This window comes from Pogoniulus pusillus, chromosome 16, assembly GCF_015220805.1.
Source record: "Pogoniulus pusillus isolate bPogPus1 chromosome 16, bPogPus1.pri, whole genome shotgun sequence".
Lineage (NCBI taxonomy): Eukaryota > Metazoa > Chordata > Aves > Piciformes > Lybiidae > Pogoniulus > Pogoniulus pusillus.
In genome coordinates, this window is record NC_087279.1 from 17,330,429 (window position 1) to 17,358,131 (window position 27,703).

The window sequence follows — 27,703 nt, forward strand, 5'->3', positions numbered from 1 at the left end:
ACAGGGACACAACAAGTTGCTGGCACTTGAGATTTGGACATTTGTGTTAACTTTTGTTCTCAGTGAAAAAATCTAATTGCTTACACAGAAGAAGATTTCAGAACAGCTTCTGTGTGTCTGTGATCAGAAGGAAAAGAGGTATCTGTCCCAGGAAGGACAAGAGTGCATTGAGTGCACAAATTGCAGCAGGGAATTGTGTGGCAGCTTCGAACAAGCTGTCAAAACAAGAATGGAGATTGGGAAGTATTTGAGTGACAAATTTTGTAGGATCACAGAGTCATGCAGAAACTCATAGTGCTCTATAAATATACATTCATTAGGCACTTTTGTGGACAAGGTAGGGAAAAAGAGAATCGTGTGACCTGTTATTGAAATGCAGCTGTCAAGAGGAGAAAGAGAGAGGGGAAATAGGGCAGCTGTGCTGTAGTGTGGTGCAGACAATGTGACAAGGCACATGGAACAAGGTTCAGAAAGACAAGAGTACAACTGCTTCAGCTGAGATCTGGACATAGTGCCCCTATTCTCATGAAAATTGTCATGAGGTTTCATCCTTTTTTGTAGTCTTTTTCCTCTTGCTCTACACAGTGTTATTTCTGCAAGCCATGTACTCCATCCAGATCAGTGGCAAAGCCTGATGAGCAGTGTTTTGAATACATGAGGCTGATCAGAAATATTTCCTTCCTAATCACATTAGTCTATCCTCGTGAGGCATTCGGTTTACGCTGAGCTAGGTTATGTAGCTTAAATATTACTGAATTTTACTAGGCATTTGGATAGCCTGTTAAACTTATTTCATCTCTTGCTTTTCTTGCCAAACAGCTGCAAAATGACTCTTTCCTCTCTCATTTAAAGCCATGTTATCCGCCTGATGTGCAGAATCAGGGAATACCATAGGTGATCATATCATACAATCGTAGAATCAACCAGGTTGGAAGAGACTTCCAAGATCATCCAGTCCAACCTAGCACCCAGCCCTATCCAGTCAACCAGACCATGGCACAAAATGCCCCATCCAGGCTTTTCTTGGAACACCTCCAGGGACAGCAACTCCACCACCTCCCTGGGCAGCCCATTCCAATGCCAATCACTCTCTCTGGCAACAATTTCCTCCTAACATCCAGCCTAGACCTCCCCTGGCACAACTTGAGACTGTGTCCCCTTCTTCTGTTGCTGGTTGCCTGGCAGAAGAGACCAACCCCACCTGGCTACAGCCTCCCTTCAGGTAGTTGTAGAGAGCAATGAGGTCTGCCCTGAGCCTCCTCTTCTCCAGGCTGCACACCCCCAGCTCCCTCAGCATCTCCTTACAGGGCTGTGTTCCAGGCCCCTCTCCAGCTTTGTCACCCTTCTCTGGACATGTTCCAGTTTCTCAACATCTCTTGAATTGAGGATCCCAGAACTGGACAACAGTACTCAAGGTGTGGCCTGACCAATGCTGAGTACAGGGGAAGAATAACCTCCCTTGCCCTACTGGCCACACTGTTCCTGATACAGGCCAGGATGCCATTGGCACTTGTGACCACTTGGTCACACTGCTGTTTGCTTTGTGACAGTGCAGCCTTGCAGCCTATGCTGAGCATTAGCGTTCCTGGTTGGATGTTCTGAGCTGATGAGTTTGTTGAATGCAAGTGAAATGCTTCAGTTGTGTTTAATTTTCTGCTGTAAATGTCAAGGATGCACTAATGAGAGAGGATAGAACCTTGCTATGTGCTGTGTTTTGCATCTGTCCAGAGTTGTTTTTCTGACATGTTAAAGAGAAGCCATCAGTGCTACCCAAGGGAGAAGGCAGTTTTACAGGTCACTTAACCACTTACCAGTTTTTATCCATGTACAGTGCAGCATGGCAGCACACCACACTGAGGTGACCACCACTGAGTTTAGTCTGAAAGGTGTGTAACATATCCTGGACATGTCAATGTGCTGACCAGCTGATTTCTCCTTGACATGCAGAAACTGCTGCTGTGTGCTCGGGGCTTCACTCTCAGTGCTGTACATGCTCTTCATTGCTGACCTCTGAGGCTGGCTGTACTGTAGTGACAGCAGTAACTAAGGTGGTTTGCTCAGTTTACCTCAGACACTGGTCCTAGTCAAATAATGCATCTGACAGTTGGATTTTGCAGCCCACAGGAAATTCCAGGTCACTGCCCCATCTATGTTGCTGCTTGCAGCTGTGTGCTGAAGCTCTGAAATTGTCTTACATGAGGCACCCTGCATGTCTTTGTTCTTCACTTTCTGAGCAGAGATAGCAAAATGTCTGGGTTTTGATACCATCAGTCTCTTAAGGTTTTTTTTCCTCTTTTTGAATGGTTTCCCAGAGTAAAAGGTAAAAAAGAGGATCTTGCTCTTAACTCCATCTGGAATTGCTGTTCTACCCAGTGAAGCCAAGTAATGGTGTGGCGCTCGCTTTGCACTAGTCTAAAGAGCTGCCAAGTCCTAAAGCATTAAAGTTGTATCTCTCTTGGCTAGCCTGATTTTTCAGCTAGGTGAAAGAACTAGCAAATACATCCATATCTTCCAACTTTCCCTTGCTTTCCAATACTGAGTCCATAACTCTTCCAAAAAGGAAAGCTGTCAGCAGCAAGTAGGCAGCAGCCATTGTGCTGTGTTTGAAACCTCTTGTCTCTGGGGTCGGAATCATGATGATAGGGCCTTAATTGCCTCTTGCACTGAGTTTTTCTGTTTGTCTTTGGAAGCTGTGTTGCTTCTTGATTAAGTGATGGACATTTAGACCAGCACTCTTCCTGCTATTGTAGAGTTTATGATGGAAATTCTCAAAGAACCTTGCTTTAACCTCCCAGACACTTAGCACTTCTTCACGGAGTTTATATCCATGTAGAAATGAGTTTGCCAAGACAAATGAATGCAGTTATTGACTGGAGCAGCCATTACCTGCTGCTATTGAACAGTTAGGAGGGGGTTAAGAAGAAAACCTCTTCTGAGCCACTAGATTGGCCCTGACTAAGACGAATGTCTAATTCACTCCCAGCATCCTTACTGCTGCCAGTAATAAAAAGCTTGCTTCACATATTCACCCCACTGCAGAGGTTTCTCTTAAATTAAATATCAAGAGGACATATAATAGCACGATTCCACGCCAAGCCAATATTATCAGATTGATGTCAGCAGTGATAATAGAAGAAGGATAAGTTGATGAGATTTCATTTATTAAATAAAGTAAAAGGGAATATGCAGTGATAGAGAGGATTTAGTAACTCTTGGTGTGTCAAAATGCAGCAAGATCATGCTCATTTTGTCTTACCTCAAGGGATAGGAGAGAGAAGGATGCCCTTTGTTTCATTTTAAGAAAACCTCTCCCTTGTTTTCCAGACAAAGACCTGATTTAGATCCCTCCATGGGAGGGGAAGATCTGAAATAATGGATTTCATGTGTACATAGCCTTCCTTCCCATTGAACAGTGGTGAGGCAAAGGTTTCTTTCTCTGCTATGTAGGGGGACGCCCTGCTAATGAGCTTTATTTCTGAATTCATCCTTTCTTTTTTCCTACCTGTCATCTTTTCTCCTTTCCTCTTCCTTTAAGGAGAAGAGAGCACATGTTACTGGTTTAATCTTTCATATTCTGTATATCCTGCATTTATTTCCAAGGTATTGTCAGAGCTCATCTTCCATTCATCCCTGTCTGCAGGTATTGTCGTAGCCCCTCCCAGCCCAGCCTTTCTCTCTTGTCTTTTTCCTAGCTGCTGTAAATGAGCCTCTTGCCTCTGTTTTGCTAATGGTGGTAGCAATTGCAACGTGTTTTATTTTAGACAGAGGCTAATTGTCTGCCTTATTTGGTGGTGGCATATTATGCTTAAAACTGTGACCCATTGTAGATGAAAGGTCAAAGTGTGCTAGTTTTCTGCTCTTTATGTATTCAAACCTCATCCCTGCTCCACCGTGTTCCTTCCCCCTTGTTGGTTAAGAAATAGTAATAAACCCCTTAGACAAGGAGGTGCTTACCAAGAGCAGTGTGGTGAAGTGTCCAGAAGATGAATTTTTCTAAAGGTTAATTAGTGCCAACAGCCTTGAGCTAGGTTGAGGTTCAAGTGGGATAGCTGGCAAAGGTTCATCTCCTTCAGAAGTTGATATATCTTTGCTCTCAACAGAGATGTTTGTAGTTAGCTGCTGCTGATGCCCATCGAGTTTTTGTGTTTAATTCCTTTTCCTTTCAGATATGTCCAAGTAGAGCCAGAAAACTGTAAGATGCAACTGGTGTTATAGGGCAGTATTTCCCCCTTGTGCGGAAGTGCTGCAACCTGAAGTTAAGAGACATAGTGTGAGCAGGAGTGACAGTCCTTTGAGTCAGGTAGAACAGCAGTAGTGATTACTGTGCCAGGAGGAAAGCTCCTCAAGCAGTTGTTCACCAAAGCAGTACAGATATGCCTTTTCAGTCCAGATGGGCACCCCAAGCTGGATGTGGGTGATTTGTGTAGTCCCAGGCTCTGCAGGACTCCCAGGCTCCTTGGGGAGAGCTGACATGTGCTTTGTGTCCCTTCATTTCATAGCTCACACTGCCTGGTGGGATGCAGTGACAGTTTTCCCTTGAGCAGTGCTAGCTGACTGCTCCAGAGTGAAATGCCATTCTCAGTGGGATTTAACTGGTTCTGGTGAATTTCCAGTTTGCTTGTGAATGCACTGATATATTGCTTTCTGTAATTTGTGTTGATAATTACCTTAACCAACTTTGCATTGCCATGATGAGTTTCTCTAAACCTGTTTTGAGAAGCTGATGCAATTGGTGCACAACCACAGTTGGAGAACTTATTTTCAAGAGATAAAGGCGAATATTCTTCTTATGATCCTGAGTACTAAGCACCAAATGAATCCTCTGTGTTGTGAGAGGTGGCAGATGTGAACACCAATTTAGGTACTTGCTGGACAATGCATGCCATTCTGTGCTGGCTGATCTCTTGCCTCTGGTATCCTTTAAGCAGCCACACTCTGTGCTTCTCATTCACAGAATCACAGAATGTCAGGGGCTGGAAGCAGCTCGAAAGCTTATCCAGTCTAAGCTCCCTGACAGAGCAGGATCACCTACACTAGATCATACAGGAATGCGTCCAGGCAGCTCTTGAATATCTCCAGAGAGGGAGACTCCATAACCTCCCTGGACAGCCTGCTCCAGTGTTCTGCTACCCTCACAGTGAATAAATTCCTCCTCATATTTACATGGAACTTCCTGTGCCTCAGCTTCCACCTTTGCCCCTTGTCCTGTCATTGGGCATCACCAAGCAGAGCCTGGCTCCAGCCTCTTGGCACTCAGCCTTTACATATTTATAAACATGAATGAGGTCACCACTGACCACTGTGTAGCTTTTAAATAGCCCTCAGCACTCTGGGCTGAGCACCAAGAGATCTCCTTAAGAAGAGAACAGACTTTGCACTACTGTCTGAGCCCACAGATGGGTCCCAGTGTTATATTTACTCTAAGCAATGAAGGCTGATGCCATAGGAGGGACAGTGAAGAAACAGACCACAAAAAAAAAAAAAAAAAGATGTGTAATTGCTATAGAATCAATCAATCATAGAATCAACCAGGTTGGAAGAGACCTCCAAGATCATCCAGTCCAACCTATCCCCCAGCCCTAACCAGTCAACTAAACCATGGCACTAAGTGCCTCATCCAGGCTTTTCTTGAACACCTCCAGGGACGGTGACTCCACCTCCCTGGGCAGCCCATTCCAATGCCAATCACTCTCTCTGCCAACACCTTCCTCCTAACATCCAGCCTGTACTTCCCCCAGCACAACTTGAGACTGTGTCCCCTTGTTCTATTGCTGGTTGCTGGGAGAAGAGGCCACCCCCCACCTGGCTACAATGTCCCTTCAGGTAGTTGTAGACAGCATGTAGCTCTCCATTCTGACAATGGCAACCTCAGACACTCATCTAACTATTTTTGAGATGTTTGTACCATATTGTTTGCTTCAGATGAATACAGAACTGCTTTGTGGCATGCTGTACTTTTTTTTCTTTTTTTTGCTCTTCCAGCTCTCTGTGTGAAAATTGCAAAATGGCCTTCAGTTTAACATGGCTGAGTTTCAAAAACCTAATTTTAAAAGTCTTAACTTCTTCAATGAAGTGAGGGATTTGGTGGTATTTCCTGACCTGGTATTGTTTGGTATCATTTCCACAGTCTCACTGATTTGATTAGAGTGACATTAAAGTTAGTGACAAAGCAAAATGCCAACATTATGAGTTTCTGAAGCTCTCCCTGGGTTCTTTTCTATTCCAGAAGTTGAAGGTGGGTTTTTTTTTTTTTTTTAGAATATGGATTTTTAGAGGCTTTAAAGGTGATTTGCTACAGAACATAGAAATTAGAAATGTGCACTAACCTCTAGGGACCATCATGAAATAATTTTCTTCTAAAGCTGTGAGATTAGTGAAGAGGTGGAAAAAAGTCTGCACAGTATCTTTGGTGGTTTCTGATTTAGAGTGTGCCTATCAACCTGTAACTGCTAAATTCTTTGCTTTATGCTTATATGTTGGCAGTGGGACTGAGACTGAAGAGGTATCATTTGGAGTGTATCTCAGGTATTTTGAGGGAGCAACCAGATTGCTGCTACAGAAAGGACAGAAATGTTTTGGTTGGTTTTTTTTCTTCTTTTGGCCCCTCCACTTGCCTTCCTGAGCACCTTAAAAATGAAACTCTCAGCTGAGCTCTCCAAAAGCTTTTAGATGATCTTGGTTCAAGATTTCTTAGAAATCTGTTCCACCTGAGATGAGGCATGCCTGGGAACGGGTCATGTTTTCTCTCTGCCATGCTGTGAGGCCCTGTTGCTGAATGGAGTGCCTGTTGTTGTTACTGTGGAAGTGAATACATCATAGCATGGCACTAATGCCTGCCCGTGGAAGAGGTGCATTTGATATTTGGACACAAATCTCTCTAATCACATTGGGGCAGAAAATGCAAAGGATTAAGTGGATTTATGGTTTAGGAAGCAGCATCTGAGGATTGCAACACCTAAGCATATGCTTTCTGGTTGTCTGATAAAGCAGTTGTGCTGCAGACTCCTGCAATGTCTGTCTGCCTGTCTGTGCAGCTGGTGACACTGTCGTTACTGTGTCATTGTTGCTGGTATTGCTTTACTACGACCTTCCACTTTATGGTACTGTTGCTGATGATGTGCCATATGTACACATGCACATTAGAGTGTAAGAACATCATCCCTAATTGTTCTTGGGTAGCTGTCAATGCCATTTACAGGGTATGAGTACTAATTGCTTCAGAAATACAAAGAAGCAGATATCTGGTCTTGCTATTATTCCGTTTTCTCCAGTCGGTAGGAGAATAGCAATGCTTCCAACCAGCCTGCATTTGTTGAAGTGTTTAAATAGATGAAAATACAATAGATGGAGACAGCTTATTCAACAAGTCTGTTCAGTTCCTTATCAGACTGTGTAGAGATCTAGTGCAGGCCCAGTCAGGATTCCTGAGTTCCGCCAAAGATTTCCAATGTGAGTTGGGGAAATCATTGAACCTCTTGGAATTGATTTTTTTCCCCCTATCTTTTCTTCTTTGCTCCTGACTGCAAAGGAAAGAGGAACTTCTATCTAAGTCTAAAACTGCCTTCCACACCAACCTAGAAAGGTGTTCTCTCTGTTTGCTAAGTACCCTAGGCTTTTCAGCCAAAAGACATTGCAGGTCCTTTAACTGGCTTTGGTGATTGCTGTTCCTAACAGTTCTTCTGTTAGAACTACTCTAATAGAGACTAGGTCTCCAGTACCAGATTAGCATGTGTGTCACAGGTAAGGTGGTAGTAAGTAGATGAAAACTCCTCTTCATACTTTTTTTCCCCTGTGCTTATTTTCCCCACAGGAGAAGGAACACTGACCCTGTCTGTGCAAGCCTGCAGGCTGAAATTTTGAAGTGCTACCAAGAAAACAAATGTGAAGTGCTCAAATGCTCCGAGCTGGCTAAGGAATATCAGCGCTGCGTTAGTGCCGCTCAGAAGGTAATGAAAGCTTCTCTGTTGTACCTGCTGGCTTTGCTGTCCTGTTTTGCATGGTGTTTTCTTCTGGGAAGTGTTTTCAGAGAGCTGTGGTATCTGTTAGTCCAATTGCCACGTTCACAGAGGATAATCCTTTTTCTCATTCATTTTCGCATATTCATTCCACGTTTCCTGTGGTGTGTCTTAGGCTCGTTCCTGTCAGTGAGTCCTGCTTTACTGGGCTGCCACCAAATCACTTGCACCTGTGGTTCTGGCTTTCAAAACCAGACATAATAATTTGCCCAAGTTTTACCTTTTTGGATACTCTATTTTGCAGGCTCTAAGCAAATCCATTTTGCTAATGTTGGAAGCATTTTTAATGGGCTGTAAACATCATCTTGTTATGGCAGCTCACAGGTGGAGGGGGCTTGTTGCCTTTCATTGCTGCATGAACAGAGCTTCTTTACTGGGCAAAGCTGCTGCCTGTTAAGAAAACTACATCATTTTGTGAAGAGAGTCAGCAAGTCTTATGGCTATTCCTTCTGAGATGCAGAACCCTGGTAGATTCTGTTGATGCCTTAGGACAGCAGCTGCTTGGTACCTTGGAAGATTTTCTGGCTATTGAAACAGGTGAAGGAGAAAGGAAAAATGAAGTATTGGGGCATTGCAAGTAGGAAATGGTCTTGGTAAAAGTCAATGGTAAGATATGTGCTGCTGCTTGGGCAACCAGCAATAGAACAAGGGGACACAGTCTCAAGTTGTGCCGGGGAAAGTACAGGCTGAATGTTAGGTGGAAGTTCTTCACAGAGAGAGTGATTGGCATTGGAATGGGCTGCCCAGGGAGGTGGTGGAGGCACCGTCCCTGGAGGTGTTCAAGAAAAGCCTGGATGAGGCACTTAGTGCCATGGTCTAGTTGACTGGCTAGGGCTGGGTGCTAGGTTGGACTGGATGACCTTGGAGGTTTCTTCCAACCTGGTTGATTCTATAATTCTATGATATCTGGAGTGCAAAAGATGCTGTTCCTCATGGTCCTTTCCAACCATAGCGATTCATAGTGATTAGATGTTGTGCTGAGGGATTTGGTTTAGTCAATGACTTGTCAGTGTGAAACTAACGATTTGACTTGGTGAACTTGGAGGTCTTTTCCAATCTAAGAAATTCTGTGGTTCTGTTCCCTACGTGAGAACACTGTGGGTCAATGTCCCCCAATGGCAGACTTTTCCTTATTTTTCAAGGGTAGAAAGTTCTCCACAAGTTGCTGAGACTAAGGTGGATTTGGGGAAAAGGAAGGAGCCTTCTGGGAATAGAAACCCAAGATTCCTCTCGTGGGATTACTAATGCAAAGGCTGGGGGAGAGGTGGAGATTTCATAGAAGCAGCCTTTCTCTGTCGCATTAGCATTGTGAGGGGAGGCTGTATGCCTGATTTAAGTATAACATGAAACAAGCTGCCAGCCAGCTCCCAGAAGAAACCCGACAGAAGGAGATGGGAAAATTGTCAGGATATATTAGACCAAATGTTGTTGCTAGTCCTAGTGGAATTTTTTTCCTTCCTGTTTACAAAGAAGGTCTTTGTATGTCTGCAAATCAGCGAGGTTAAGGCTGCCAGGGAAAGGGCTTTTCTCTGATATCTTTAAAGTCCCCAGCTCCCAAAACATGTGGTTTCTTCTTTCTCAGCTTTAAAGTAACGCAGTGCATGTACCACTGCTGCACAGTCCGTGCCCTCTGTTGCTGTGCGTGGAGCACTGGTGCAGCTCTTGCCAGCCTCTGTTACCTGATGCTTCCTCCTTGCCTCCTGCTAATCAGCCTTGCAGCCTTTTTGGTGGAGTATATCTTTAGCCACTGCATTTACCAATACATCTTTACTGCATGCGGTGCAGGCGGAATGTGATTACCGAAGAAGACAGATTGCATTAAACTTCAGCATATTTGCAAGCTGTGGCTCCAACCCGCCTGAGAAAGGGGCTGGGACACTGCCAGCCCTGAGCCCCAGCCCAACATTATTAAAGAGTAGATTGGAAGCTAAATGACTACTAACAGCAGAGGGCATTGAAGGATCCTATGAGCTTGGATCTCTTTTGGATTGGGGTGGTGGTGGGGTTGTGGTAGATTTTTTTCTTTACAAACCAAGACCTGGGGGTTGTTTTTGTTCCCACACTGCTCAATGCACTTGAGAAATTTTTCCCCACTCTGTTACAGAAACTTCCTTGAAGGAGCACTGCATGTGGATGAGGACAGTATGGCAGAAAATCTCCTTGCTGTGTTTTAAGAAAGGGTGAGAGAGACTGAGGAATAGGTAACTGACCCTTGCAGCTAGATGCAGGCACTAGAGAGTTCTGCAAATAGAAATTCAAACAAAACTTGTGTAAGGCAGCATATCTTTAGTCCCCTTTGTTCCAGAACAGCTCAAACCCTGACAATTTGCATCACTGCTCTTACTGTCTCCTCTGACTCCTGAGATATATGTAGTGATCACAAGCTGTTGTGTTTTCTCATGGGGGATTAAAGCTCCCTCCTCCCTTCCCCTTTTAAGCTGTTATTTTTCTATAAGTTTAAATTAGCATCTTCCACCAAATGGCTTTGTCTCACGCATTCCTCATACAGGAAATTCAGGTTGGAGGAATGAGGGGGAGAGGGGCCAGAATCTCTTCATTTCTTGAGTGTTTTTTTTTTCCTTTTTTTCTTTATTAAGCAAATTTTGATTTCTAGTACAGGAGATTGTAATCAAAGCTGGATGTGTGATTTCGGCTCTCTTGCACGCTGGTGATTTGTTCTTCAGCTTTTTACTAAAGATTTTATAAGGCTTGGTGAATATTCTTTAATGAAGCATCTGGTTCTCTGCAAGTTCCTTTTGATGGCTGGTAAAAATGTCTCCAGGGCATGGTATTCATTAGACTCAGAGAAAGCAAGCTCTAGTTTTCTAGTGAAAATCACAGTGTACAGTGGATGAGAAGAATTCTTCCTGTCTTCCTCCTTACTGTGTTGCTTTGAGACTGTTCCTCTGGGCACCTGTTTCCCTTTGCCTGGTGATTTGTGCATCTCATCTCTGAGCTGGGAGCTGAGATGTACCCTCAGTTACTTCTGCCCCAGGGACAAGTAGATTGGGTAATCATTGAATGAGTTTTGGAATTTGTTTTTGCTCATTTCCTGTGCAGGCCTTCTTAGTGCAACAGGTTGCTGAGTTGTAGTGCAGCACAGGGATGTAACTGACATTGAGTGTGTTGTATGCTTTCTGGCCATCAGGATTTCCTTTGTAGTTAAGGGAGAGAAAGAAATAGGTACCACTAGAGCATGGAACACCTGATCCTAAACCAGTCATTTGGAACAGGTCAAGTGAAGTGGCATCCACAAGTGAGTATTTCTCTGCCACTTGAGAAGCAGATCCAGACCATGAATTCCAATGCTTGTAGTGGGATATTCATAGAGGGTCCTGCTCTGGTTCTCCGCCTTTGTAGGTGGCATGTTTTCAGCTTGCCCTGCCTAACCTGCTGTTTATACCATCCAGAGTGTTCAGTTTTGGTAGTGTTGCCATTGTCTCACTGAAGTGGCATCAGCCTGCGCAGGCTCTGGGTTGCTTGCTGCATTCTGTGCTTTGCTTCTGTGGAAGCTCTCTGAGTTCAGAGTTATGTTGCTGTAATGTCTCCTGTTTCATTTAGGAGTGTTTTATCTTTTCTGGGGGTCTGTTTTCATGGCTCTGCAGAACTTCAGCTACAGCATAAAAATGGCTGGCTTTAAATCTAATAAAAGCTGGGATAATGGGACAGTGGTGGGAGGGGCAGTTCCCATTGTGTCTCTTAAAATTGCCTGTAGTTTATTGACCACGGGTTTCAGCGAGAGCTACCGCGGCCGTTAGATAATGAGAATTGAAAATTGCTGCTGCTGCTTCCCCAAGGTTTTATAATGTGCCAGCAAGAAGAGGCTCTGGAAGGAAAAGGAGAGTGGACAGTGGAAATCTGCATTATTTCTTGCTTTTGAGTCCAGGTGGAAGGGAAGGACAAATGATTGATTTATTTTCTTAAAGCCTAAGTCCTCTCAGTGAATTGGTTCCCTCACCCTGCAAATACAGACTTGCATGCAAGCTTTTCAGAGTATTTGTGACCCATTCTGCTTCCCTTATGTCCTGCTCACACAAGGAGGCAAAGCTGAATTTCCATTGAGTTTCAGTTGTATAATGTGCTACATAATTGATGGTTTTGCCAGGGAGTCTCTGACCAGCTGCCACTTGAAAAGTGTGACCTCTGATTTGAGATTTCAAGCAGAACCTGCTTCTTGTGACTGTGCAGGAAAAAGTCTGTTAGGAAAGAGCATGCATCCCTTTCTTTCCAAGTGTTTTCTTGCTGTGTCTAGATGCTTGTCTTTCACAGTAGGACCAAGGTTAAGATTTTGTGCTCTAGCTGCTGGCCAAACCAAGCTATAAAGAGCTGCATACTCAGACATGTGTATTCCCTTGTCAATGGGAGCTGTGTACATTGAGCTGGGAGCCATTCATAATTCTGTGCTCTCTCTCCCTGTTCTGTGGCCAGCTTCTCACGAGTCTGCTGTCCATAACAAAAGTAGCTACTTCTGTCAGGGCTCTAGGGCTTGTCTAGATGAGAAAATTAGAATGCAATAAACTGATGAGTGAGTTTATGGTACAGCAACTTCTGTATATGAACATTCTGGGCCTGTAATGGAAGTGCAGGGAAAATTCACACTCGTTTACTGTGAGTCACTCTGCTATGCAAACAAGTCCTTGCAAAACACTGATTGCCTGGATTCCAGCATAACCTTGAGTCGACTGCATTCTCTTTTGCCCTTGACTATAATAAAAGGAATGTGGTCCATTTACTGTGCCTGCTTTTCCAAGTGATCCCTGTGAAAGTGCAGTTCCTGATCAGCACACACAGCAAAGCATTGCAGCCCTGCTTGAAATTTGTCTGTAATCTGTGGGTGGTGACTTGGATTGCTGAGAAGATGCTGCAGGTAGTCATGCAGTGCCCCATCCTGATGGAGCAGTTCCACTCAAGCATTTTGGATCTTGCTGAAGCATGGCCTGCTGGGAACTTTGATTTCCACAACCTGAATCTCTCTCTGCTTTACAGAAACAGCTTCAGGATGCATTGAATGCCACGGGCTGCACTGCAGGTATCTCTCTCTGATCATTCTTGGGCTCTGTTCTGAAGGATTGCACAATGTTGTGTAGATAATGTACTTAGTGAGGTAGAGAGTAGCAGCCAGCATGTGTGACTGTGGGGAGAAAGTTTTGGCCAGATACACCGAGGTTCATATCTGCACTTGAGCAATGCCAGGATTTCACTTCCCTCAGGATTCTGCAGAGGTAGAACTTAGGTGTTGAAGCCTCACTGAGAAGATATAAATACATCACATAGTATGCTGCATGCAATATATCAAACTTGGAAGGCTCTGAGGTTGTTTGAGCTTTCTGAAATTCAGCTTCGTAGTTTCAGCTGTGTGTTTCATGTCTGGGGCGTGATACGCTCAGCCATCCTCAGCCAGCTGTGTACCTGCCCTGCCTTTGGTTGGCTGATCCTTGCTCAAAGCAAACATATCTGTAAAGCATTTTTCTTGCCTTCTCTGCAAAGTCAATTCTCTTTTAAAAATCTTTCTGTCTTCCAGCCTTTATTTGTGTAAATGCTGTGCTGATAACACTATCGAAGGAGTTTATGACTCAATAAATGGCCCCCACAAGAGAGTCGGTGGAGAGGCTGCAAGCTGCAGGCAGCTGCTGTTTGTTTAGTCATAAACACAGAGGAGAGAGCAGTAGTGGATTAGCTGTACCCAAGCATACCCTGACCTGTTCATCACAAAGGTAAAAAGGAGGCATCTTTTGCTTCTAATGATAAAAGATGGAAATAGTTATTGCTCTGATTTTTAAAAGAGACAATAATTTTTGGGTTTGGTGAGTCTTGAGTCTGTACACAACCCTTCACATCCTCAAGAGTTCATCAGTGGATAAGCTGAAAATACAGAGCTGCCTGAAAGGATGTGAACTGCCATTTTAATATATGAGGCATGTCCCTGAGTAAAATGCTGACCTGCTTAAAATAGAAATGGCTGCTGCCTATACCTGGCATTTAAGAAACTAGGAAGCTTAAGTTCTTTATTTGCTTTGTGTCGCAACACTTCGCCAAGCCCTGATGCTCCCCACAGTCTGGTGTGTCCTTAGCATTTATTAACCTGCTGTCTGTAGTCCAAATAAAGGCCAGAAGTGGCACCTCCTGCAGTTTGTAAGTTTTGAATGAAACAAGAGAGTAAATAAGGTTAAAACCTTTTCTGCAGACTTGGCTGTGTTTCAGGTCTCTTCCAGTGATACTTAGTCCATACTTTGCATCATAGAATCAGCCAGGTTGAAAGAGACCTCCAAGATCATCCAATCCAACTTATCACCCAGCACTGTCTAGTCAACTAGACCATGGCACTAAGTGCCTCATCCAGTCTCTTCTTGAACATCTCCAGGGACAGTGACTCCACCACCTCCCTGGGCAGCCCATTCCAATGCCAATCACTCTCTCTGCCAAAAACTTCCTCCTGACATCCAGCCTATACTTCCCCCAGCACAACTTGAGGCTGTGTCCCCTTGTTCTGTTACTGGTTGCCTGGGAGAAGAGACCAACCCCCACCTGGCTACAGCCTCCCTTCAGGTAGTTGTAGCCAGCAATGAGGTCCCCCCTGAGCATTCTCTTCTCCAGGCTGCACACCCCCAGCTCCCTCAGCCTCTTCTCATAGGGCTTGTGCTCCAGGCCACTCACCTTATCTTTCCATCTCAATTTCTTGTATTCATTGCCTGATCTGGATGCAGGACTTCTGGCCTTGTCTGTGTTGTCAAAACCAATCTGTTGTCTAATAGGTCAGTGCAAGGTCTGTGTGCACTTATTTTGGGTTTGGGTTTTCTTTGTTTGTTTTTGACATTGTTACAGTGAGGCAGAATTGCCTTTGGGTAGAATTCTTGATGATTCTGAGCTCAGTAAAGTTGATCTAAGCATGCATGTTTCACAGGTGGTTCTGAAGGTAATTTTGTTAAAAGAGGTAAAGTAGTAAGATTTCCATTACAATTTCTGAAGGTGAACTATGTTGGTGTTTTGTTACTTATAATTGTGGTCTGTGCTACAGTTCTTGTTTTAAAACTTGGTTTGTCTGAAACCATTTAAAGCAGTCTGTTGTTGGGTTTTTTTTTTTTTTGTTTGTTTGTTTGTTTTGTTTTTTTTCTGATAATAAAGATACTGTAAGAGCAATCCTGTCAAGGAAGAGGAGGAGTCATAGCTGACTTGATGCTGTGATCATAGAATAAGTCAGGGTTGGAAGGGACCACAAGGATCATCTAGTTGCAAACCCCCTGCCGTGGGCAGGGACACCCTACCCTAGGTCAGGCTGGTCACAGCCTCATCCAGCCTGGCCTTAAACACCTCCAGGGATGGGGCCTCAACCACCTCCCTGGGCAACCCATTCCAGGCTCTCACCACTCTCTTGCTGAGCAATTTCCTCCTTACATCCAGTCTGAATCTCCCCACCTGCAGCTTTGCTCCATTCCCTCTAGTCCTGTCACTCCCTCATAGCCTAAAATGTCACTCCCCAGCTTTTTTGTAGGCCCCCTTCAGATACTGGAAGGCCACAAGAATGTCATTTCAGAGCCTTCTCCAGACTGAACAGCCCCAACTCTTTCAGTCTGTCCTCATAGCAGAGCTGCTGCAGCCCTCTGAGCATCCTCGTGGCCCTTCTCTGGACACACTCCAGTATCTCCACATCCCTCTTGTAATAGGGGCTCCAGAACTGGATGCAGTACTCTGCAGTACTGGATGATGTGCTCTTTGGGTGGGTGAATCAGAAAAAAAAGGCTCATTTGAAGCTAAGTATCAAGATTTCTAGCAAAGTAGAGCTGCTGGGTAAGGAACATGTTTCTCCACCACAGTGGGTTTGTTTTCCTCTCTTTCCAAAGACTAGTTATATTTTAGCTTAAATTAATGGCACCTAAATGGATCTACTAGATTTCTCTAGTGTGCTCTTATGGTGCAGTGCTTTGCTGAGAAACTGTAGGCAGTATTCAGTTGGATTTATTTAGCATGGGAAGTAGTTGCTTGGGGGTGAGAGTGTTGTGATGCATCATGCTATTTTAATGCCCAAGTTTTTCACCAAAGATTTGTTGCGCTATGTTGGCAAGTTGGAAGCGGAAATTCTGACTTGGATTAATTCCAGGGGACTGATGACTGAGGAGTCTAGGACAGGAAGAAGTTGATTTCCAATTTTTAAACTATGAGTTTTGCTGCTGAAGTTAGATTGAAACAGATCCACAAAAATTGCTGTCGATAGCAAGTGCTGGGTAGAAGCACAAGGTCAGTGGTCAAATGCCTTCAGACTCTCAAGAAGTTCCAAAATAGCTGTGACTTCCATAACTTCCGTGCTAATGTTAGATCTGTTCTCTGACAACCTGGCTATAACTTGGGAAATGGTTTCAGTGATGCCAAAGTCTTCATGACAAACTGAGGAAACCAAAGATTTGTTATGCTCCTTGTTGGTCATAGTCTGTGCGGGATGATTTCCTGCTACATGCTCTTTGCAGTTTCCACACACCATCCATCAGCTGGTTTTGTTAGCAAGTCTTGGGGCTGAGTGCCTTGAGGGTTAATAAGATTTGAAGCCTTCAGCAATTGGCTGATTGTTGATAGCCTGTACAGGGCTTATTCTGTGGCACTGGTCCCAGCCCAGTGGAAGAGCTGCCATCAAGCAAGCAAGGCTGCCCTGCTTTGCAGTGTCAAAGAGAACTTGGGAAGTTAATGAGCGATGGATGATCCTTTCTGTCTGTAGGAGGCCAATCTTGTCAGAGCTATGGCACGTTGGAGGAGAAGGCTTATGGAAGTTGTCCTGCTGCTGCTTGCTGGTGTTTATTCTCTCTGCAGAGCTTCTTTCTAAGACTGTGAAGCATTCATCTGTTACAAAATCTAAATTTTGTGGGGAGGTTTCTTTCTGCATCTTCACTGCATTGTGGTTTTCACCCTGCTGTGACACTGTCTGTCCAGTTATATTTGGGATGCTTTCAAAGCAATTCAGCGATATCAGCCCTAGCCAGACCTTCTCAAGCCAGTTTAAATAACCTTTCTGGACACCAGTGCTTCAAATACAGGAACAAGATCTGTTAAAGCCAGCCTGTTACAGTGACCTGAGTGTAGTGCTAGAGTTAGCTCTGCCCTTGATACTTTAATCTCTTTTAGCAAGAAACTTTCTTTTTGCTGTAACACTGGGTTTGGTAAGAGGCCTTCCTTGGTGGTCTTTAAGAGTTGGTGAAAGGCCTTTACAGACCTCTGCATTCACACAAACTCCCCACAAAGCCAACACTTGTTGTAATTGGAGTTTGTTGCTTTTGCAATGCGAGGGAAGCAGGTAAGGAAGCCTTGAGTTAGGATGGCACTGCAGAGTCTCCTGTTCCTGAAGCTGAAGGAGCACACTGCTCAACTGTGTTAAGCCTGAATGTGCATCCAGAAATGCAGACAAAATTATTTTGACAGTGTGTTCGCTCTTTGTCCCTGCTGAATGCCTGTTTGTCCTCTATAAATGGATTTCAGGATCAGCCAACCTCCAGCTCTGAGTTAGTCTAATAAGGTATGGTAGGTAGGGTTTAAAGGCCATTTTGCAAACAGCTGGTTCCCTGCATATATTAGAGGGAATGATTTTTAAATAATGCTATTGGAAAGCTGTTGATTTAACTTTTGAAATGTCTGTATGCTGTAATATCTCATCTCTTCTGCCTCTGTCCTTCAAGCTCCCTGCTTGCCCTCTGCCTGCTTATCTTCCTGTCATTTCCGATTACCTCTACCCATCTGCCTCTGCGTTCTCTCCCACTCAGTTTGTCAGTCCCCGTTTGCTGCCCACAAGGACTGGGTTTATTTTTCTGAGCAGATCATCTGTTGAGTTACTTCACTTCTGTGCAACAGAAAAGCTAAGGGTTACTTGGTGAAACATTATTGCACTGCTCTTTTATTGGGGGACTGGGAGCTCAGAACATCCCCAGTACATTTGCAGTGTGTTTGTGTGTTTGCAGGTACCTGCTTCCCTTCTCAGGATTTAATATTAGTGAAAGAAGATCAAGAGATTTTATTTATCTTTTTTTAGACTGGTGAAGAGTCTGAAGTGCACACAGTGATCATTCTGCTCCTCTCTGTGCAGTGTGTGCTCCAGTCCTACCTACCCTGATCGAAGTGTTTCATATGGTAGTAGAGAATGTTTTTCTCCATTTAGTTGTTCCCTGGATTCTTCTTTGAGTTTACAAGTGAGGATGATTTAAAGTGTTCTGATGATCTATTTACTGTGGGCACTGTCTTAAAAATAGAAGGGAGCACCTACTTAAGTCATGTAAGCCTCTGGCAGGTGGCAGTGCCTTCCTGCAGTGTCTGAGATGGAACCTTCCCGTTACAGTTACTTGCACCTCTACAGACTCCTGGATCTTCAGATCTCCTTTCTGTTTGTGGGAAGCTTCATTCACTAGATGTATCCTCAGGAAATCAGATAACTGAACAAAAAGCAAGCTTTAAAAAAAAAAGGTGAGATGATAGCAGCTGGATTTTTTTCCTGCTTTCATTCAGATCAGACCGTTGCAAGACTTTTACAGTTGTACATCACTGTACATTTTCTGTATGTACATTGTACATTCTCTGAATGATGTTTCCCTCTCATGACTTGCAGTTGTTCCCAGTTTATTCTCCTCTTTAGTAGTGTGCAGTGCCCCAGCCCAGCTACTTAAGCAGGTAGCTTTCTGTCTAGGATGCACCTTTCCTCTTCAGGTGTTACATTAGCACCTGAAGAAATAGGTTTTCCCATGTATCAGTCTCTTGACTGTTGTGGAAATTGGTGATACTGAATATACTGCTTGGATCTGTCTAGCTGCCTGTATAGGGGATCAGGCTAGCAGTGCCTGGCTACTTGATGGGTCCTTGTACTGTTACTGTTTAAAATACAATCTTCTATGAGAATTTCTCCACTGATAGGGCTGTGAGCCTTTGGATCAGGGGTTGAAACTATAGTTGGCAAAGTTTGCATGCTTTAGGATGAAAGGGGTGTTCAGAAGAAAAGAATAAGTATAAACACATTGTTGTGGTATAAACTTCAGTGAGAACTGTATAATTTGGAGGACTGTATTGGCATAAGATTAAAAAAAACCCAAAAAGTTTCTAAAACTCAGGGAATTGAGGTTTTTATCATCTGGCTGAGGCAGCAGGGCAAGTAAGATACTGTTTCTGTTATGTACTTGATAACTTTATGAAAGAAGTTCTTTGACAGAACTGGAGAATTTCTGGTTATAGATATGATATGGAGACTTGTTGATTTTTCCAAAGGAACTGGAGAGGAGACTGAGTTACTGTTTGTCCCATCTCAATGCCATCTTAATTCCATATTTGAGCACTTCTCATTTCTTTTCATGGGATGAAGAGGAGAGAAATTGTATCCTCCTTCTGAGGCACTGGCCGCAGCTGAACATGGTGTGTTGTTACTTCTAAATGACCCTCTGGGCTCTTTGGTGCATGACTACTGTGTCTTCTTCAGATGTACACCAATTGCTGAGTTTGAACACAAAAAGTTCCCTCAGGCCATATCAGCAGGAGCAGTTGAAAGCTTTTGTCTTCAGTAAAGGTGTGGACTACTTAGAATTATCATCATTTAACAAGCTCCATAATGTTTCTGGGCCCTAGGATGTTTGCACTATGGTTTAACTTCCTGTGGCACATGGAAGTTGTATTTCATCTTTTAGTATCAAGCCTAAGTGTGTTCAGGAGTATCCTGAGGCACAGGAAATCTTCTCAAGTCTTTTAGGAGTAGACAGTCATTGAAAAATATATTGGACACTGTGATCCAGGTAGAATTCTTTGCAGCTAACATGACAAAGGCACTGTAAGAGGGCTGGAGTGCACTAGAGAAATTTGTTAAGAGCTTTTACTGCACCAGCGACCACCTTTCTCTTCTGCAAAAGCCAACCTTAAAGCATCTGTACAGACTTCAGAGTGACCTCTCTGGAGGAGAAGCAGACAAATTGCTGAGGACAGACAGAGCGTGTTCTTCCAGCAAACATCTTGAGGCACATAGGTACCACTTGGTTCAAGAAGAACAAGAGTCCTGGAAGCTATTAAATGTGAAAGTCATACTTTGTCCCAGCTTATGGTGACGGGAACATTATGTGCACACAAAGCTACAGCATGAACTTGAGGCAACAGAATGCTCTCAAGTTCATTGTTTAATGCCATATCAAATGTATGCAGGTTGGGAGATGAGCAAGAGACTATGAGAGAGTTCCTTGTGTCTTGTTCTGCTGAGCCTTGACAGTTGCTGCATTAGAGCCCCATAAAATGCAGGGAAGTCACTCAAATCGTGTAGGTGTTATTAGCAGGTTTCTTGCACTGATGGATTAGAGCCAGGCTGTGTTCAGTAAACGTGGATAAATAATAAAAGGTGAGATTGTGTGCAGTGATCCCAGGTCTCCTTTCTCCAGCTGCCACCTCCTGTCTGTTTGCCGGCAACCTTTGCGCAGGCAGACGGCTTTGCTTGAGAGAGCAGCCTGTGCACTGTTTTCTGACATAGCCAAAGGTGGCTGACACAAAGCCAAGGGAGAGCTTCCCTCTCAGGGACTGAAATGTCAACAAAGATGTTGTTCTGCCTTACAGGGCCCTGCCTTGCTTTTGTATAAAAACTGAACAGATGTTGGAAGGTCAGGAGCTTTGCCATATACAGAGCAGCCTCTGGAGAGCAGGGCAGAGCCTGCTCAGGTGTCACAAGTAACACTGCTCAGGGTTTAATGTGCTAGCACTTCCCCTGAACGTCTGCCTTCCCCCTAAGCTGTGTTTGGAACTTTACCCTGATTAAGAAAATGAGACTCATGTAACTATGTTGTGCATCCATGAGCTTGGTTTCTGTCCCACTCTCTGCTTGCTCTGAACCTGCTGGTGAGTTACAGTGATGCTCCTCAGAAGGCACAAAGGCTCTGAAGTAATAAGTTCCTGTATGTCTTGTGAAAACAGGCAATTAGGTGGAGGGAAGGGACCCCAGTGGTGCTTGTGCAGGGGGGAATGGTATTGACTCACTCCTTATTAGACATTAGTTTGGTCACAGAGGAACTTGGCTTCCAGACACAAATGTCACAAGTGACTTCATTTCTGCTGCTCATAAAATGGCCAATTTCCACTTGAAGACTCTCACTTGCCTGAATGTTTAAGGGACTGACTTTTGCTTACCACTATAGTAAGCTTCACTGGAGAGACTTAACAAGGGTGGCACTGCAGCAGCTGAGAAAAGCCTTGGTTTTAGGGACTGTCCTCTGGAATATGCTTTCTCTTCAAGTGTAGATTTCCTTCTTTGCTTTTGACAAACAGAAACAAACCCCTTATTGCAAGAGAAGGCTACAGAAAGGGCCTAGCTTTCAGAAGTCAGTAGGCTGATTCCTTAATGCATATTCTCTTTTATGATGAGAGAAATTAATATGATGCCAAGTGTGAGCAACCTGGAAGAAGAAAAGAGCTCATGGATTTAAGGTAGCCTGTGATTTGTACCTCTTTTTGTGTTGCTCAGCCAAGTGTTTTCACTCGTGGGAAATTTCAGCTCTGGGGATGAGAGCGACTGCTGACCATACTAGCCTCAGAACCTTCTCCTGCTGATAAGCTGGCAGACAGTGGTCAGTTCCTTGATAGCATGTTTTTTGTTGCTGTATATTGAGGCAAGGCCGCAGTTGAAACTAGGGAAGAGGAAACTTTGCATTGTTGTGTTCCTGTGTCCAAGAACTAGTGCAACAGATGGCTGTGTTTGAGTGAAACAGGCTAAGATTTGTCAGTTCACAGGTGGGTATGCAATGTGGCCACTGGCTATTATGTCTAGTAGTCCTTGTTCAGAGCTTGGTCACAGGGTCAATGACTTTTGACCATCTTTTTCAATCCCTGCTAGTCATATTTGTCCCTCTATTGTTAAGCCTACTTTGGCATGACTAACAGGAGCTTCTTCTAAAGCTTATTGGGCATGTAGTGGTAGTGGAGTGTGCCCACTGAAGAACTGGTTGTATCAGCAGGTCTGCTGGTGCAGGCTTTGGACAGTATAACAGGGGATCATGTTTATAAAGTTTTCACAGAGTACGGTGGCAGACTTTGAAGCATGATTTCCTCTGTGCTCTGCTGTTCTACAAAATATTCAGGCACGATCCATCAAGGAGTGTGAAATATATTCAAAATCCCACTGCTGCTTTTTTCTCACAGTCAGCAGGGTTGTCCTTTCTTCTTTCTGCTGTGGAGTTGTTTGCTGTTGAGAATAAGCAGTCTCTCTTGATTCCTTGCCTCTCTTTGGGACATGATGCCATCAAGAAAACCAGCTGTTCCAATCTGAGAGTCTGCCTCTGCCTTCATGCTCTCTTGTCGACTGTTGAATCAATGAAGTGTTGCAGTACTATAGAGGAAAGGGCTGTGTGAAGAAATGAAGAGTGAGATCACACAGCAGGGGTATATCGAACAGGATTCGTATCGTGTCACGTAGTTCACAGTGGCTGTGTCTGGCACCAGATCCACTATAATAACAGAAATCCCCTCACTGAAATGTGAATCTCAAATCCAAATCCTTGCTTCACTAAGTTGTGGGATCTAAGAGTTCCCATATGGAGAAAGAGAGCCAGCTAATCTGAGCATCTAGCAAGACCTGACAGCAAGTTCTGACTGCTCCTGCTGGGAAGATGGTGACTTTGATAGGTGTTACAGAAAAAAATATTTAAAGGAGAGAGTTAAGGGAGATAATCCCTGGATGTCAACTGTAGCAGAAGGATAAGGTTCAAAATATTCTTCTTGTAAATCCTGCAAATTGCAGTTCTGACTCTCTTAGCATCTTGAACCACTGTCTCAAACCTTTTTCATCAATATGAGCTTTTCACCTGTGATGCTCAGATTCAATGACATCTCTGTTCAGCAAAGGAAACTGCCAGGTTGTGCTTTGACTTTGGTTCCAGCTGTTTAGTGCACAAAGCTTTCATTGCTGCTGTGAAAAGCTTTTCTTAAGGGACAACATAAAGCAGTAGGAGTGTTGTGGTGCTTGAAGGTTGAAGTAGACATCTTCCCTTGAGAAGAGTCTTCCAAAGCACAGCAGTCTTGTACACTGTTATGTGAGCTGTGCTTTAATCTGTAGCTGTCTGCAATTAATCTCCCCAGCAGGTTTGATTCTGACTTATGTTTGGACCCACCAGCCAGGTATGTAAGAGAATTTCTTCAACAGCTCTGAATTACTCCACAAGCCTTTAGGGTGTAGCTGTATGTCTGGGTCCTGCCTGCTCTTCCTCATGATCCTTCGTTCTTGCTCCATCTTCGTTCTTGCTTTTTTACACTTTCTGTTGGTACTTTCCTTGGCTTCATCAGTTTTGATTTGTACTCAACTATGGTACCTGGTCCATCCTGACAGCAGGACGGTAAGTTCACATCATACTGCCTGTTTTGCCTCAGGCAAGCTTGCCTTCTCCCTGTAAATGCCTCACAATCAACAGTTGGAAGTACTTCTTGGTCTTGGCACAAATTTCTCAACTGCCAGTGAAATTTTGACAGGCTTCTGGAACTGTGTTGCAGAGCTGTAAGAACCTGTCCTCTTGCTATCTGACTTGGCGTTTCTTATTTGCAAGTTTACTTTGAGGTATGCACTTGATTCTCTCTCTCAAATTTCAAAACTCTTTCCCTGATGTTAAGTATCTGGAATCCTCTTGAACTTGAAAACACAACAATTATGCCAACTCTGTTGGGCAGGATCTAGAAACCTGCAGATCAGGGAATGCCCATTTTCACCCACTGACACCAGACTCAAGTGCTGTTTGGCACTGCCAAGTTCTTTTCTCCATCTTATTTTTGGTTTGCTTTGTTTTGTAGTGTGCTGGATTCAAGTTGGTTGTGAGTGCTGTGCTAAAACTGGGGTGGGACTTTGTTAGGTTGGGACAGTGCATAGCAAATGTTTGAGCTGTAGGCGAGGCACTTAGTGCCATGGTCTAGTTGACTGGATAGGGCTGGGGGATAGGTTGGACTGGATGATCTTCGAGGTCTCTTCCAACCTGGTTGATTCTATGAAGGGTAAACTGTCCTGGGCCTCTTCTGTGATGCTCTGTGATTGATATTTAAGCTGGGGGTGTTTCATATATGTTCCAAGCTATGTGTGGCTCAATGATAGGAGTGTGAGTGAGTGATAGCTTCCTCACTACCCAGCATGAGCAGTTCTGGCTATCTGTAGGACTTTTCTTGTTGTCTGTACAAGCAAGCAAGACATATGCTATTGCCTGGTTTTGCTACCTCCTTCTATCTCTTTGTTTACTCATCTCCTTCTGGAGACTAGGCTTTGATTTTTTTTTTTCCCCCCCTCTTTCTCTCTGTCTTCAGTTTTTCACCTGCTTCCTTCCAGTGTCTCTGCACCCTCTCCCTCCCTTTTCTCTTCTCTTCTGTCCCTTCATTTGGATTCCTTTCATTTAAAAATCTGTATTGGAGCTGACACCAGGCTGCCTACTCCCTGCAGCACTGAACTGGCAGTTTGGCAAAAGGAGACTGCAGTTCCCTCGGGGGCAAGACAGAGTTCAGTGTCTGTCTTATTTTTAAATATGCATCTGAACATGGCTGATCAGAGCAGCAGAAGAAGTCTTTGGGTTCTGAATACTGCAGTCTTATCAGGACATAGAGTAATCCTCTGCACCTCCCTGTGCTCCTCATTGAACATGAAAGCTTTCTGGCATAGGTGAGTTCGACTCCAGAAAACACAGGTAAGATTCAGAGAGTCTGTGGAAGGAGGGTGGAAAGGTGTAAGTGCTTGTGTAGACCTCACACCTTCATTTTCTGGTTCAGCTTCTTCCTCATCTTGCTGGATTCATACACTTTTGTTTTTAACCTGGAGGGATCCCAAAGTATATTACTAAGCTATACATAAACCTTGCCTAATGATGTTTGCCTTGGGCAAGTAAGACTGTTGACATGCTCACGCTGGTGCTGTGAGGGGACAAGCTGAGGTGTCCTAGTTCTATGTTCTTATCACAGCTAGTGCCTTGACAATGTACCAGAAATGGATTTGCAGGACTCCCAGTATGACTAGCAGCTCTGCTAAGGCAAGTTATGTACCCAGCCATGAATTTCCTAAATGGTTTTGCTGCTGGCATCTGTTCATCAACAGTGATGTAGTCACCTAAAGGGCAGGAAAAAAGCAGGTCCAGCAGCTCTTGCCAGAGGGTTAGGATGGGAAGGGAAGGAGAGCATATGGAATTAAAGGTACAGTCATAATTTTGTTTTACTCGAGATGTATGTAGCTTGGCAGAGTAACAAAGTCCTTACTCTTGTAAAAATGTGTCACAGAGTCTCTCAGAGCCATGGGAAGGTCGAGACCTCTGTTGGAAACCTGTCAGCTGTGTCACTCTGTGGCATAGGCTACTTTGGTTTGACATAGAAACAGGGTAACAATTACTCCTTTCTGCAACAGACTGGATATTTCTGATCCATGGAGTAGTCAAATCTGATCTGCATAGCTGGGAGTCTTGAACCTGATTGCAGTAAGAAGTGTGGTGGAAGCTGCATGGATTCATCTTCATGTTTTCCCTTCTTACCATTGCTTACTGAGCAGCCTAACCTATCGGAGGGCATACTTGGCAGCATCAGGGCTCAGTAACAGGTGACTGCCAACTCTGGACTGTGTTCAGAGTAGGTTGAAGTAGGCTTTACTCTGGAGAGATGAAACATACAGACTGAGGGGGCTATGTCTTAGTTCTTCAGAAGTGCTCTAGTAATGCTAGAATAACAAACTGGTTTAGTTGGAGCAAAATTCCTCTTGCAGGAGTATCTCAGTGTTTATTCTGTTTAACTTCTTTCTTTGAGTTGAAATAGTGCTTAAGACTTTCCAGTTGGAGACTAAATAATTATGTGTGATGATATACGAATTGGCTGCTGGGGTGGATGGATTTGTCTTTATGTTTTGATTCTGCTTTTTTTTTGTGCCAGAGGATCCGTGGGTTTGGACTCTGCTGAGGTGTGTTCAGTTGCTGTCCTTGTACCAGTTTGCTCAGTGTTTGTGTGGAAGAGGCTGTGCATTTGGAGTGGGTGAGGAACAGAAACAAGAGCTGGCACTGTACAGCTGATTTCTGCAGTGCTGCATATTCAGTTGTCAGTTTTTTTCTTCTACTTCCTGAAAATTTTTGGTTTCTTGTTTTAGAATAGCTAGGGGAAAGAGGGAGAGGCTTCACTGCCTACATGAAGGATAGCAGGAGCCAGGTGACAGGCCTTCCTTGCCCGTGTTCTTTCAGATCCTCCCTGCCCGGAAGGTAGCTCTGCTGGAGCTTTGGCTCCACCAAATATGTCTGTCTGTGCACCCTGTGCTGCTGAACAGCACTGGGAACACCGTAGCTTATACACTGCAATCCTGAATGGCATTGTTCTTCCTCTTAGACCTTTCCTGACCAGTCAAGCTGCTCATTACAGACCGTCAGTTTGTCCTGAAGAATTACATTGCACCACATTTCCCACCAGAGCTGGGTTCAGCAGCCCTGGGTAACAGGATGGTAGAGCCGCCTGAAGTGGTCGCTCTAAGGGCACCAGTTCTGCAGCTACTGAGGCTGTGTCAGTGCTGGGAGAGTTCCTTGCAAAAGCAAACAGATTGCTAGAACAATTCCAGTGTGATCCTGTGTGACCTTGCTTTTGTTGTGGTGGGGAACAGTTTCCAAAAACATCAGCAGAGAGGGTGTAGCCACAGCCGCTTTCGCGTGTAGCTTGGAGTGTTCAGGATTAGACCCTGAGTCCCTGGAGGTAAAAGGCTGCTGCGTTAACCCCACCACTGCATCTCTTGCCAAGTCTGAAAATCCAGGTTCTTAAGAGGAGCTGTTACTTGTATGACCTTCATGCGTGAAGCAATTTCTCTTTTGAAATGTTTTTTCTCCTTTATCAGTTATTCATTGAAGAGTCTCTTTGCATCTGTACAATTCTGAAGGGTAGCTATTATTTTACCATTTTAATTTTCCCAGCTGTTCAAATAATTGTTTTAACCTCTCAGTGCCTGGAAATGCTTTACACGTCCTGGTTGCTCTGCACTCCTTTTTCTTTGGTTGCATGTTTTAAGTTACCAATACTTTTGTCCCCATTCCAGATGGCTATTCTGTGACTTTCTTCTCTATAACTTTCTCTATAACTTATATATATATATACACACACTATAACTTCTCTATAATTTCTTCCTGATGTAGGGGAGGGTGTCCCTACCCATGGCAGGGTGGTTGGAACTGGATGATCCTTGTGATCCCTTCCAACTCTGACTGATTCTATTCCAACTTGAAGGCTGTATTGATCAGAATGGCACTCTGGCAGCAAGGAACCCCAGGACTTCCACTTTGTGATACTGAGTTCGTGCATCGTGGTGGTTTGTTGTTGTTCTCCCCTTAAATGGCCCTCCCCAAGAGATGCTCAATATTTGCAGATCCCTTTAAGACCAGAACAAGTGGCAAATACTTGAAAATATCTTGCCATTGGCTTCTCTGGAGTTCTGTTTTGCTGTGTAGGGGGAAGGAACTCTGCAGTAAGACCAGCAGAGAGTATGTTGTCTTCCCACAGTTTTACAGGTATTAAAGTCAAAGCATTAACTGCAGTAGTGGTTTCTCCAGCCCCAAGACAAGGCTGTGACAGCCAGGGACAAGGCAAAACCTCCTGCTGGTCTGTCAGAGGAGGTTGCTAATGAAGCTGCATGGGGCATTCAGTACCGGTGCAGTGTTCCAGCACAGGGTGATCTGCAGAGAAGGGGAGCTGCGTCTTGTGTCCCATTTGAGGCAAAGCACTTCTGCCTTTCA

General features: G+C 44.2%; 1 protein-coding gene across 2 annotated transcripts in view; it reads left to right on the forward strand.

The window, feature by feature from the left end:
* CHCHD6 (coiled-coil-helix-coiled-coil-helix domain containing 6) overlaps window positions 1-27,703 on the forward strand; it is a 125,924-nt gene that overhangs the window by 76,069 nt on the left and 22,152 nt on the right. For both annotated transcript variants that reach the window (XM_064156821.1, XM_064156822.1), the window contains one exon: window positions 7,811-7,946. In XM_064156821.1, coding sequence (XP_064012891.1) covers window positions 7,811-7,946 — 136 coding nt within the window. The remainder of the gene's footprint in view (window positions 1-7,810; window positions 7,947-27,703) is intronic.